At 47.2% G+C, this 12,583-nt stretch overlaps 1 protein-coding gene across 1 annotated transcript in view; it reads right to left on the bottom strand.

Annotated features, from left to right (window-relative positions):
• Positions 1 to 1,687: 1,687 nt before the first annotated feature.
• Positions 1,688 to 12,583, bottom strand: part of Msx (homeobox protein Msx) — a 28,243-nt gene continuing 17,347 nt past the window's right edge. Inside the window, exons 2-3 of the mRNA XM_033472846.2 lie at positions 10,592 to 10,788; positions 1,688 to 3,939 (exon numbers count right to left, since the gene is read on the bottom strand). Of these exons, the coding sequence (XP_033328737.1) occupies positions 3,694 to 3,939; positions 10,592 to 10,788 (443 nt within the window). The 3' untranslated portion in view covers positions 1,688 to 3,693. The remainder of the gene's footprint in view (positions 3,940 to 10,591; positions 10,789 to 12,583) is intronic.

A 12,583-nucleotide genomic window follows, 5' to 3' on the forward strand; every position in this document is an offset into this window, starting at 1 on the left:
GGACAATTGGGGAAGAATTTACTGTACAGGTATTCCCTCTTCTTGAGATGGAGCATGTTTATCTTCGTTTCTGAGCCGATGATGGGTAATGCAATTTTTGTACACGCGATTACCGATGTTTATAGACGTCAGCCACCGCAGCCTGACAAAACGAATCGAACTGGTGGCGGAGAAATCCCCGTCAGTTTCTAATTACCGTTTTCCCTTTATTATAATCAGCTTCCGTTCCGCGGAGATTAAATTCCCCGGTACAAGAGTACATATCATACTGGAAAGGGAATAATCGTGGATAAATATCTAATAAGTTCTGAGCGGAGGGACTCGTTGGCCGCATTAAAGAGGGCCCGATTAAGAAACACGCCGGGCATTGATTGGAGCGACTCCGGCTCGAAGGAAGCGACGTCGACGATCATGGAGAGATTATTCGGGGACAGGTGCGTACACAAACAACGGGGCCCGTGTAGGCACAAGAGCCGAGGGTCGCGGTGTGCGTGGACCCGGCGCGTATATATTTTATAATTAGCCCCGGAGGCTCTGGCGCGATAAATCAGCGCGCCGCCCAGGCTTAAGACTTAATTAAAAATTTAGTCAAAAACCAATTAGCGGCTATGCCGGATTAACATATTTCTAATTATCTGCCGGACACTTTTGGCCGCCCTATACAGTTGCCTCGACTACTTGCTGTCCGTGTGCGAGCCGCTCGATGACTTTGCGATACATTTCGTCGCCGCTGACGGACCTCTCTCTCCCCTCCATCGTTTCCTCTCGTCCCGTTTCGTGGGACTATAATGCCTCTTTCAATCTCTTTCATCACGCACCGACCAGAGAAGGTCGTTGCCACGATCGATGGTGACCAAAAGGATCATTGTTTCCACCCTCCAGACTCCCCCGGATCGATTCCCGGTGATCGTCGATGATACGAGTCCGATGACTTACCTTTCAGTTTCGACGTTGCCGGACGCAGCATCGTCGGCTTCTGTCCTTCGGCTCGCAGACTTTTCGTCGCGACGATGGACTATCGATGCGAAAACTTCACAGCGATTCGGTCGCGTTAGATCTCTCTAGAAGCAAAACAGGTTCGCGCAAACATTCGCAAACTTATTAAACCACGCGTTATTCTCTCTGCCGCTGAAACGCGATGTCTATTTCTTTTCGTACAGCTTCTCCAGCAAGAGATCCGACTCACTGTCAACGAAATCCTATAAATTTTGCACTGGACATATTTCTATATTTTCCTACCCAGATCAGGCATACCTGAGGACACAAGAAACAAAACAATATTACGTTACCAGGGTCTGATTTTCTAGGGACTCGATAGTACGGTAGAACCTCGATCATCCGGTTCTCCAAAATAAAAATTATCTATCACGCAATCGGCATAATTTATGCGAACCCATATGCAAAACTGGCGTACACATTTTTTTTCTTTACTGTACAAATTAGTAAAGATGAAATCCGGCACTTTAATTAAGTGATTGTACTATTACCAAAAGAATTCTATCGCTCTGCTTAGCCCGGATAATCGAGGTTCCACCGTATTATTGAAAAGCTCTCTCACGCTCGCGCGATCCTGGTTTCAAACAGCCCGAAACCAGAGAGAGCGACTGTCGTATTCCGATGATCGAGGATCCCGAGAAGAAGGTGATATCGTGGGTGCACGGTGCCGAAGAACGGTAACACGTCTGCGTAAATACTGAAATCACTTTTATTTCGCTATGGTATACTTCCATGGATAAATTATATCATGTTACATTTATACAGGGCGCTTAGGTACATCCGGGGTGCAGGCTCGCAGCTCGTGCTCCCGGTGGTCAAGGGCCAGAATTCGCCTCGATCGATCGATCGCACGCCAACGGGGTACAGAATTTACATTTCGCTCGATGCCTGCCGGCAATCTCACTCTCGCGTATGTACACACGACTCCTCGACTCTCTTCTATCGTCGCCTCGCTCGCTCCGCGGCTATACTAGCTATACAGGGTGTCCCAAAAATGTCTCGCAATCCGGAAATGGTGGGTTCCTGAGGTCATTTGAGGTAACCTTTTCCTCAGCGAAAATGCAATCCGCGGCTTCGTTTACGAGTTATTAACGATAAACAGTGACCAATGGGAGGCAAGCTTAGCTTGTCGCGCTGTCGCGCGGCGGTTCAGCCAACGAGCGAACGGAGCCCGGTTCCGCTGATTGGCTTGGTCGCCTAGCGCTAGGCGAGCTCGCCTCCCATTGGCCGCTCTTTTTCGTTAATAACTCGTAAACGAAGCCTCGGATTGCATTTTCGCTAAGGAAAAAGTTACTCCAAATCACCCGAGGAACCCTCCCCAGTTCCGGATTACGAGACACTTTTGGGACACCCCGTAGAGACCATACTCTCGATCGAGACACCATCGGATCTCCTTGAAAAAGATCCCTCGCGTCCGGATTCCAATTTTCGAGCAATTTGGTGACAGAGTTCCCGGCGCGAAGGAACGATCGAAACCTTCCGCGAGTCTGCGATCGAATCGAGGGGAGGGGGGGGGGGTCTCTGTCCTCGGCCCGGAGCCGTTCCAGAGAAATCATCGGTTATTCAGCGGATATTTCTTTCGAGCCGGCCAATTATCTCACCCATAAATTTCCCCGAAGATAAACGAGCCGAACGCGGAGCGGGTCAATTGAAATGCCGAGTCGCGGCCGTTGCGGCCTGGCCGGGATCGATCGTCGATCTTTCTCTCCTCCCCGGTCTCGATCCCCTCGGTCCTCCACGGCCTCCTGCTTCTCCTCTCTATCCTATTTTTCTCGGTTTTCTCGCACGGAAATCGCGGACCTGCTGTACACACGCGTATATATACATAGGTACACGGCTCGCCGCGGTTACACGACTATTTACAATATGTACATCGGTGCTGCAGTCCCCTCGTGAGATCAACGCCTTCGAAAATGCTTTCTAAATGCTCTCTCTCTCTCTCTCCCTCTCTCTCTCTCTCTTTCCCTCTCGCTCGCGATACGCGATCCACGGAGCTCTCTTTCCGCGGGATCGTCGAGTTTGGACACTGAGCGACGAACGTGTTTCGAGGCGAAACGCGAACGAAGAGGGATCTTCTTCCGCTCGTTTCTCGTCCGGCTCTACCTCCGCGACGGCGAACGCGGCCGCCGATTTATTATTTCAAAGTCAAAGTCTCGGTTCGCGTTCACTTCACCGAGAGTTAGAGTCACGTATTTACCTCGTTCGATTGGACTCTGAGTCTCTCCGAATCCCCTCTTCGATTCTTCAAACGCGAGATCCGGCGTCCCGGCTTTTCCGAAATCCGCTTTCGTTATCTCGATACCCGGACCGACGATCTTAGATTATGCTAGAGGTATCACAGGTTTCACTCGTGTCACAGTCCCCAAGTCCTCTGAAACTCATTTCACTTCCCGCCCGAGACGTTGCCGAAGCATCGGTATCCTCGGCGCCATCCCTGCTGCTCGATCGCTCTCGGATACTTCGAGATTACAGCTCGATCGCCTGTCCTTCGAGTTTACAGTCTCTTGTCGTCTTTCTTTCCAAGGAAGGAATCGACTTCGGCGCACTTTTCCGTGGAAAATCGCTGGTGTCCAGAGGATCGCCGGAATCGCCCGGGGATCGTCCGGGAACCCCCGTGGCCGAGATCCATCGGAAATTGGAGAGGCAGAGCGGCTAGGGTGCGAGCGACTTGGGCCCGCGCGTCTCCGCTCTGCCTTATTAAGGCCTGTGTCCAGGGGGCCCCATGAACATGGCTGCCGCGGCCGCGACATGGGTGTGCCTAGCCATGGCCGCCGCGATGAAGGGAGGCACTCCTGGGGTTCCAGGGGGCCCCACTCCGGAGAACATCAGGCCCGAGCCGAAACTCGGGTGCAACAGCGGCCGCGCCGACAGCCTCAGCTTCTCGATCTCGGCCTCCTGCAGCCGCTTCGCCTTCGCCCGCCTGTTCTGGAACCAGATCTTCACCTGGAACACGGAAAGTTCACGGTGAGCCGACGAACAAGCCCACGGTTCGTTCGAAACAAGATTCTGCATTATATTAATATCAGCTTTCGGTTCTGTACTGTAAAAATGAGTTTTCACTCGTATATACAGGATGTCCCAAAAATGTCTCGCAATCCGGAAATGACGGGTTCCTCGGATCATTTGAAGCAGCTTCTTCCTTTACAAAAATTTTCTCCGAGGCACCGTTAACGAGTTATTAACAAAAAACAGCGACCAATAAGAATCGAATACGGCTGACGCGAGGCGGCCCAGCTAACCAGCGCACGAAGCCCAGTTCCGCTCATTGGCTCAGTCGCCTCGCGCCAGCTGAGCTCGCCTCTCATTGGTCACTATTTTTCGTTAATAACTCGTTAATGGTGCCTCGGAAAAAATTGTTGTAAAGGAAAAAGTTGCTTCAGATGACCTGAGGAACCCGCCACTTTTGGATTACGAGACATTTTTGGGACACCCTGTATATATATATATATATATATATATATATTTATATATATATTAATTTCATTTCATTTAAATTTTATTTCATTTAATTTAATTTATATATATATATATATATATAAATAAATTAAATTAAATGAAATAAAATTTAAATGAAATGAAATTAAATTACGGAATGGCGAGTCGACTTGCGCGAATAAATTAATACGCAGCGTCCTCGACAGTTCGTTCGGATCCAAAGATGGCCTTTCCGATTAAGGGTTCCGATCGAAGTTCCCTTGCGTAAACACGGCGTAGCGATTGCGTAAAACACCGGTAAAACACTGGTAGCGGCGATACGAAGACTAATAAAATTTACAGCATAGGCAGAGAGCCACGGATCCCCGGAGCACATAAATACCAGAACGAAATCTCTCGGTCTCATCGTATCGAGAGATTTATTCACCTAATTACGCCGATGGAAATCGCTCGGAAGAAAATGCCAGGGAGTCGGCTAGCGGGCTACCGATACGTAATTAAATAATTACGGCATCGATCGGCGCAAGCTGCCGATCTAACGAGGGAGACGAGCGGAAAAGTCGGTGGTTACGGTGCGGCATGAGCGACCGTTTAGCGCGTAATTAGCCGCCTCAAATTGGTGAAAGCAGCGATCTAACAGCGTCCGAGGAATTCGCCGTCGACGGCTGGAAACGCCGCGTCGCGCCGCGCCGCACCGCGCCGCGGAAAAATATGGCGACCGATATCCTCCTTTGTCGCAGAAACCCCGCGGTTCTTCGATCCGATCGCCACGATCTAGTACGCGTCGCCGTCGAGATCTCGAGCAGAGTTTCCCTTTGAGAATCGTTCCCCGGAAAATTTCCCACTCGGACGCGGGAGCGATGCACGGTTAACGAATCCGCGTATCAGCGAATTAAACGCCGACTCCGAGCACCGTTGGTGCTGGTGCTAATTAGATCGGTCGTTTCGTTTGATGCGGCCGTTTCACGGCTATTATTTTTATTAACATTCGAGGAAATAACCAAGCCATGAAACTTTTACGCGTGGCGCAACGATCACGAATATCGCGACCCTCCGGTTCGCAGGACCCTGTGACAGCGTCGGACAACGATCAGCGGATCGTGATCCGTACGTAGAATTTTTTTCTGGGCTCTTGAAAGATCGACGAAGATGTCTAGGGAGTTTGAAGTCGGTACGTTTATCGGTTCTAGTTTGGGAAAATTCTCGGAAAAACGAAGACTTGCCGATTGAAACATGAAACGATACTTTCGATTATTCCAGCTTTAATCGACACCGATAGCAACAAAGGGAGAACATTATCAACAACATTTTTTCCCGCGCTCTATGAAGATCGACGAAAATGTCTGCGAAGTTTAAAATCGGGACGTTCGTTGGTTCTACCTTGAAACATACTGTGGAAGAAGGCCAGGACTCTGCCGAGCGTTCCGGCTTCGTGAAATCGGCGTTAATAACAGCAGTTCGTATTAATGATAATCGGCTGATTATTGTTTCTCTGGATCGTTTGCGACTCCCTTTGGCCCCGTCGATCACCAAAGCGTTACTATCGAAGGAGGGCTCGGCTCTGGGGTGCTCGTCGCTATCATGGACGCGGTTTTTTCTCGACGGTAATGCGGGCAGGCTCCGGGAATTATGCATTAGGCGGTCTGTGGCACGTGTAACGAGTTCAAGGAGCCGTAATCTGATCGCTAAAATCGGTATAATGATGCAGTGGCAAGGCTAAACTGAAAACGCAGATGCGAAAAACGATATAAAAGCCGCGGTCTCCTTAATAAATCAGACGCACGTTGCCCGACACGTACAACACATGTATGCATGGCAACAAGGCCGGAGGATACTACTCGTCGCGTAGAAAGTTAGAAATCTCGCGTCGCGTGACAATGCGCAATCAAATCGTTACCCGGCCTCACCCGCCGGGAAGACGTATTGCGATATTCTGCTTGGTTTTTCCTCTAACCGGCCGCACGACTTTTCCGCATTTCTACCGAGGAAAACCCGTTGCCACTTGCAATTTTCCAGCGGACGGAATGGCGGCCGAACACGCTGTCTTTTTGGACACGCGGTTCTCCTTCCTCCACGCTTGTTCTGGGCCTCAATCCTCCTCGAAATGTTTCTCAATGTTTAGTAAAAATTGTTTTCTACGTTGTCACAATTTCCATTTAGTATTCTAAGATCGACAAATGGTGTGTTTAGGGAGTCCAATAAAATCGTGCTGTGTTCCCGATCATCTTAATTTCAATCGAATATTTGAAAATTAACAGATACAGTATTTTGGATTGGAAAATAAATTTCGGGAGTCCAATAAAATCGTGCCGTGTTCCCGATCGTCTTAATTTCAGTCGGATATTCGAAAATTAACAAATACAGTATTTTGGATTGGAAAATAAATTTCGGGAGTCCAATAAAATCGTGCCGTATTCCCGATCGACTTAATTTCAGTCGGATATTCGAAAATTAACAGATACCGTGTTTTGGATTGAAAAATAAATTTCAGGAGTCCACTAAAATCGTGCCGTGTTCCCGATCGTCTTAATTTCAGTCAGATATTTGAAAATTAACAGATACAGTATTTTGGATTGGAAAATAAATTTCGGGAGTCCAATAAAATCGTGCCGTATTCCCGATCGTCTTAATTTCAGTCGGATATTCGAAAATTAACAGATACCGTGTTTTGGATTGGAAAATAAACTTTGGGAGTCCAATAAAATCGTGCCGTGATCCCAATCGTCTTAATTTCAATCGGATATTCGAAAATTAACAGATACCGTGCTTTGGATTGGAAAATAAATTTCGGGAGTCCACTAAAATCATACTGTGTTCCTGATCATCTTAATTTCAATCGGGTATTCGAAAATTAACAGATGCCGTGTTTTGGATTGGAAAATAAACTTTGGGAGTCCAATAAAATCGTGCCGTGTTCCCGATCGTCTTAATTTCAGTCTGATATTGAAAAATTAACAGCGTTTTAGCTCGGAAAATAATCGCGAAGCGCGAGTTCAACGTCCCGTAAAAATATTTTGGCTCGAACGGTCGATCGATGGGTTTCATCTGTGCTGCGAGTATCGATTGCGGGACGCCTTTCTGTGTCATTGTCTCGGGGATAGTAAAATGGATTTTTCGAGGATGCGGGATCGATGCGGAGACCCCGGCCCGAAGGCATTTCCACGAACGGTGCAATTGCATTCGAACGGCGTGAATATCGCAGCCTAAATCGCGAACATACCTCTTCGTCGCGGGTGAATAATGAAGGGGCGGGGGTGCAGAGGGTCGGGGAACCGGTGTGTGTTTCGGAAAGGAAGGCGAGGACAGGAGGCGAGGAGATGGCGGGACGATCGTAGCTTATCTAAGCAAATGAATACGACGAAGCTTCATTTCGTCTGATGCATTGTAATGAATGCGCAAAGTGTATCTGAACACGCTAACCGCACGATAATAGCCGCATCGCGACGGTCCTTTCGGCTATTACACGTGTCAGGGGACAACGTATGCCCAGCCTCGTTCAGAACCAACTCTCTGTGCTAATGTCGACCCGCATGGGTGTAAAATTGCCACCGGAATTTTCGCTCGCACCATCAGCTGCTTAACACTTGAACTGCCGAACCAGTCAAAATACAGTAATTTCTCCCTACTTCGCGCCCAGATTGCGCACAAAAATGGACGATTTGGGAATAGGAGATACGATTATTCGAGTCTTGCGTCCCGTTTTTATAGTTGTTATATTGTTGTAGTTATATAATTATATTTATAGTTATTATATATACAGGGTGTCCCAAAAATGTCTCGTAATCCGAGAAAGGGAGGTTCCTGAGGTAATTTGAAGTAAGTTCGTCCTTGGCGAAAATGCAATCCACGGCTTTGTTTACGAGTTATTAACGAAAAAGAGTGACCAATGAGAGGTGAGATATGTTGGCGCAAGGCGGCCGAGCCAATGAGCGGAACTGGGCTTCATCATTGGCTCGGCCGCCAAGCGCTAGGCGAGCTCGCCTCTCATTGGTCAGTGTTTTTCGTGAATAATTCGTAAACGAAGCCACGGGTTGCATTTTCGCTAAGGAAAAAGTTACTTCAAATGATCCCAGGAACTTCTCATTTCCGGTTTGCGAGACATTTTTGAGAGACCCTGTATACAGGGTGTCCCAGGTTTTAATGTTCAAACTTTGTTAGTGTATTCTATGGCACAAAGTAAGAAAAAAATGTTATGTAAATATAGGTCATATAGAGCTTTATTAGGAAGTAATAACAAAAATTCAAAATAGGAATAGTAATCAACTTGCTGTTACTGCGAGCATTGGCTTGAATAGATCAACACATGCCGTGTGTTTATGTAAGCTCTGTTTGTTAATACATTTCAAAACGTATTAATAACCGTTGTTGACAATACGTGATTGACATCGATCGAAGATTTTTTTTTATTTTTTATTTTTTTTTTAGTTGATTACTATTCGTATCCTGAATTTTTGTTATAACTTCTTAATAAAGCTCTATATGACCTATGTTTACATAACATTTTTGTCATACTTTGTGCCATAGAATATACCGACAAAGTTTGAACATTAAAACCTGGGACACCCTGTATATACGATAATTATAAAGAGTCGCAAGGCTCGAGTAATCGTACCTCCTATTCCCAAATTGTCCATTTTCGTGCGCAATCTGAGCGCGAATTAGGGAGAAATTACTGTAACTGATTTCCGATATATTCTTTTACGATTTCTGACATTATAGTGATATTTCTATATGAAATTTTTAGATAAACGTCTTTATTCAAGCATACGTTATAATAGAAATTGTACGAAGCTCGAACTGTTATAAAATAACACTGTTTGTAAATCTTGCCACTGTTATAAAATAGTACACACACATTAGCTTGCATTTAGGGTTCGGCAGTTCTAGTGTCAAACGAATCATTGCGATCTCTCGGCCACAGAGGTTACCTAAAAAATTCCGTGAATTCCAACGTGCTCTAAATTGTAATGCAACGTTCGCAGTGTATTAAATTATTCCGTGTTAACTGAAACCTGTATTTATTAAGATATTTATTAAAGATAAATAGTACACGATCACACATCGAATTCATGCTTTAACTTGAATACGCTCTCGTACGCTCGGCAGAATGAAACAATTATTTTTCAAGTTAATAGAGCAAGATAAAATGCGAGGCACCGAATCAAGTAGATTCGGATACCAGTGGTCGGACACGGAGTCAAATTTGATCGAGCGCGATACGAGTTTTTGTTAACTAATTTATCTGCATTTTCCGCAGCGCGCAACACGCGAGAGGATTCGGAAGAAACTCGTCGAAAGTCGTTTTATATTTCGCGACGCGAGTCGATGAGCACGAAGCCCGGCAACAACACGCGACACACTTGGCCAAATAACGCGCAACTGGCGGCCTCGGCTCGGCTCTGGACAAACCGTGCGCCGATCGTCTCGGCTGATACAAACATTAAGTATAATATCGTTTCATTACGTTCAATTTAATTAACGTCAATCATGTTAATTGCCAGCCGGTCTGCGGACGCGTGTGTAATTACCTGGTTCGTTGTGATGTATCTGATGCGGGTCGCGAACGAGAATTCGCTCGTCCCCGGCCGGCAATTATGAAAAGCGGGCGAGACAGGGGGAAGAAACTGGGCCCGATTATCCGTTGTCAAAAAGACAGCGCGATAATGGTAATTTGCTTCAAAGAACACACATTGTTCGTGTGCTCCGTCGGCCGGCTTGGAAAATTAGGCTTTAATTACAATGCCTCTGTAACGAGACCTCGGCTGGATATCGATGATTAAGAAACCACGGTGACTCTTAATACGAATCGCCTTTTTAAAAACCGACCATCCTTTATTCGCGAAACGAAACTGTTTGGGTGCCTTTGCTGGGAGCGTTCCGCACGTAATTGAAGCGTATTCCCCGGATGTGTGTGTGTGTGTGTGTGTGAAAAAGAAACCGCTGCTCTCGTATGAAACAATTTTTATCGGATCCCTTACTAATTACAGAATATATCTAACAAATTGAACGTCGATACGTCGGGAAACGATCGCTGGAGAAACGAATCCTGGATTTAAACCGCATAAACGATTAGCGAACAATCTATCGAACGATTATCCTAATGGGGAATCGGGCCCGGCGATTGGCCAGAGCTTGAATGGCCGCTTTCGTGCAGTCTCACCTGCGTTTCCGTGAGGTGGAGGGAGGACGAGAACTCCGCTCTTTCGGCGATGGTCAGGTACTGCTTTTCGCGGAACTTTTTCTCGAGGGAGAGCAGCTGTTGCGTGGTGAACGGCGTCCTCGGCTTTCGGTTCGGCTTGTGCTTCCTCAGGGTGCACCTGACCGGCCCTGGCCCTGGACCCGGCAGCCTCAAGTCGCCTGAAATCAATCCGAAAAACCGCGGATCAGTCGCAAAACACGATCACCGAGAGCCATTTAGAAAGCAGACGGTCTCCTCGGAAATTAGAAACCGTCCCCGAGTTCTTTCGGGCTCTTCTCCGTCGAACCTGTTGCTCGAAGCAGCCGTACAACCGAGCGTAAAATCCTACCGTTCGGAATAATTTGCAACAATCGAGAAAGCTGTTCTCCCGAAAGAAGTAAAACGGCAAACAAATACGGTTCGGCTTAGAGGCAACACTGTGTTCGATGTCCGGTTCCACCGTGCGCCGCAGAAAATGATTTCCTTCTCGTTCATTGTCAATCTCCGATTTTCGTCCGAACGCAACGTATCTTCGTTCGCGTCAACACCGTTTAACTCGTCGCGTCAACGACGCCTATCTCGAATCGTTTCTACGCGGTCGGTCCGTGATTAGCGACGCTTTCGGAGCGGATGAATTTATAAAGGAATTTTGTTCGAGTGCCTAGGAAGGTTCCCGTTTCCACGCAGCTGTGAGGTAATAATCATTTGCATAAGATTAACGGCGTTTCGCCGCGGAATGCCCAGAAGTGGCGTATAAACGGGCGGAAACGGCGCGTTCGGTTAATCGTGGAAACACCATAATAAAATAAGACGGCGTGCGCTCGCCGGCGAGGCCGGCGCGGCGGTCGTCAATTTCGTCGGCATGGATCGGCGACAATGTACCCGATCGAAAAGCCGTCGTTAACACGATCGATCGGTGTGTAAGCCGAATAATTAACGCCATTGATCGCGCTCGCTAAGGTGGATTAAGATATCGGGACAACGAGTGTTTTCCTCCCGGGGCCATAACTCGCATAATTATTGCTCAACCATGGCCGGTCTGATAAATCGTTCAATGTCGCTGCAGCTGCGCGCTTACGGGAAGAGAACCAGAGAGAAAAAGAGAGAAAGAGAGAGAGAGCGAGAGAGAGAAAGAGTTCCAATTACGTGTTATTCTTTTTTGGTCGTATCGCTCGCGATAAAAGTATTTACAGATGTTTATGCTCGCTTATTTAACGTCTATTTATAAGCGATTGAAAGCTGACGATTCCATCGCGTTCACCGATCGATGCCTCGGCTCGAAAATAAGCGGGGTCGATGTGAAAAAGGGATCCGCGTGTCGTTATCGTTAATTACATCGAAAGCGGCAGATAGAAATATGAACCGCCCGCCGAATATCCGATAGCCGGCGGGCACCGAGTTCGCAATATTAATCATGTTTGCGCAGATTTGTTCGAATGGTGCAAAATTATCGGCTCGTTATTTCCGTGCACGCATTGCATAATAATTATCTGCGGCACAGCGATAACGTCCGGCCGCCGGCCGTTAATTAACGCGATGCGGACGGATCGATCGAAAACGCGTTTTCATCCCTCTCGATTTTCGTCGGACTTTTACTGCCGCCACGTCGGCCGCTTGCCTCCAAATTAATTTCCTCCGTCGAATTTACGAGCGGGCGAGCCCGAATCTCGCTCTGTACGCTCGACGGATCGTCCCGATTATCCCTGGCCAAAATTAGGCGCTCTACGCTTCGCGATCAACTTGGAATTCGAGTATGCTGTTCGCGATCGGTTCCAAAACACTGTAGAGAAAATGGCTTCCACGGTTTTCCATTCGCACAGGTAAATATTCGTACGCAAATCCGATATTAGAATTGTTTATTACATATATCTTTATTATACAGAGTGTTCCAAAAAAGTGACTCGTAATACGAAAATGGGGGGTTCCTGAAGTCATTCGAAGCAACTTTCTCCTTAGCGAAAATGCAACCCGCGG

This window comes from Megalopta genalis, chromosome 7 (assembly GCF_051020955.1).
Source record: "Megalopta genalis isolate 19385.01 chromosome 7, iyMegGena1_principal, whole genome shotgun sequence".
In the NCBI taxonomy this organism is placed as follows: domain Eukaryota; kingdom Metazoa; phylum Arthropoda; class Insecta; order Hymenoptera; family Halictidae; genus Megalopta; species Megalopta genalis.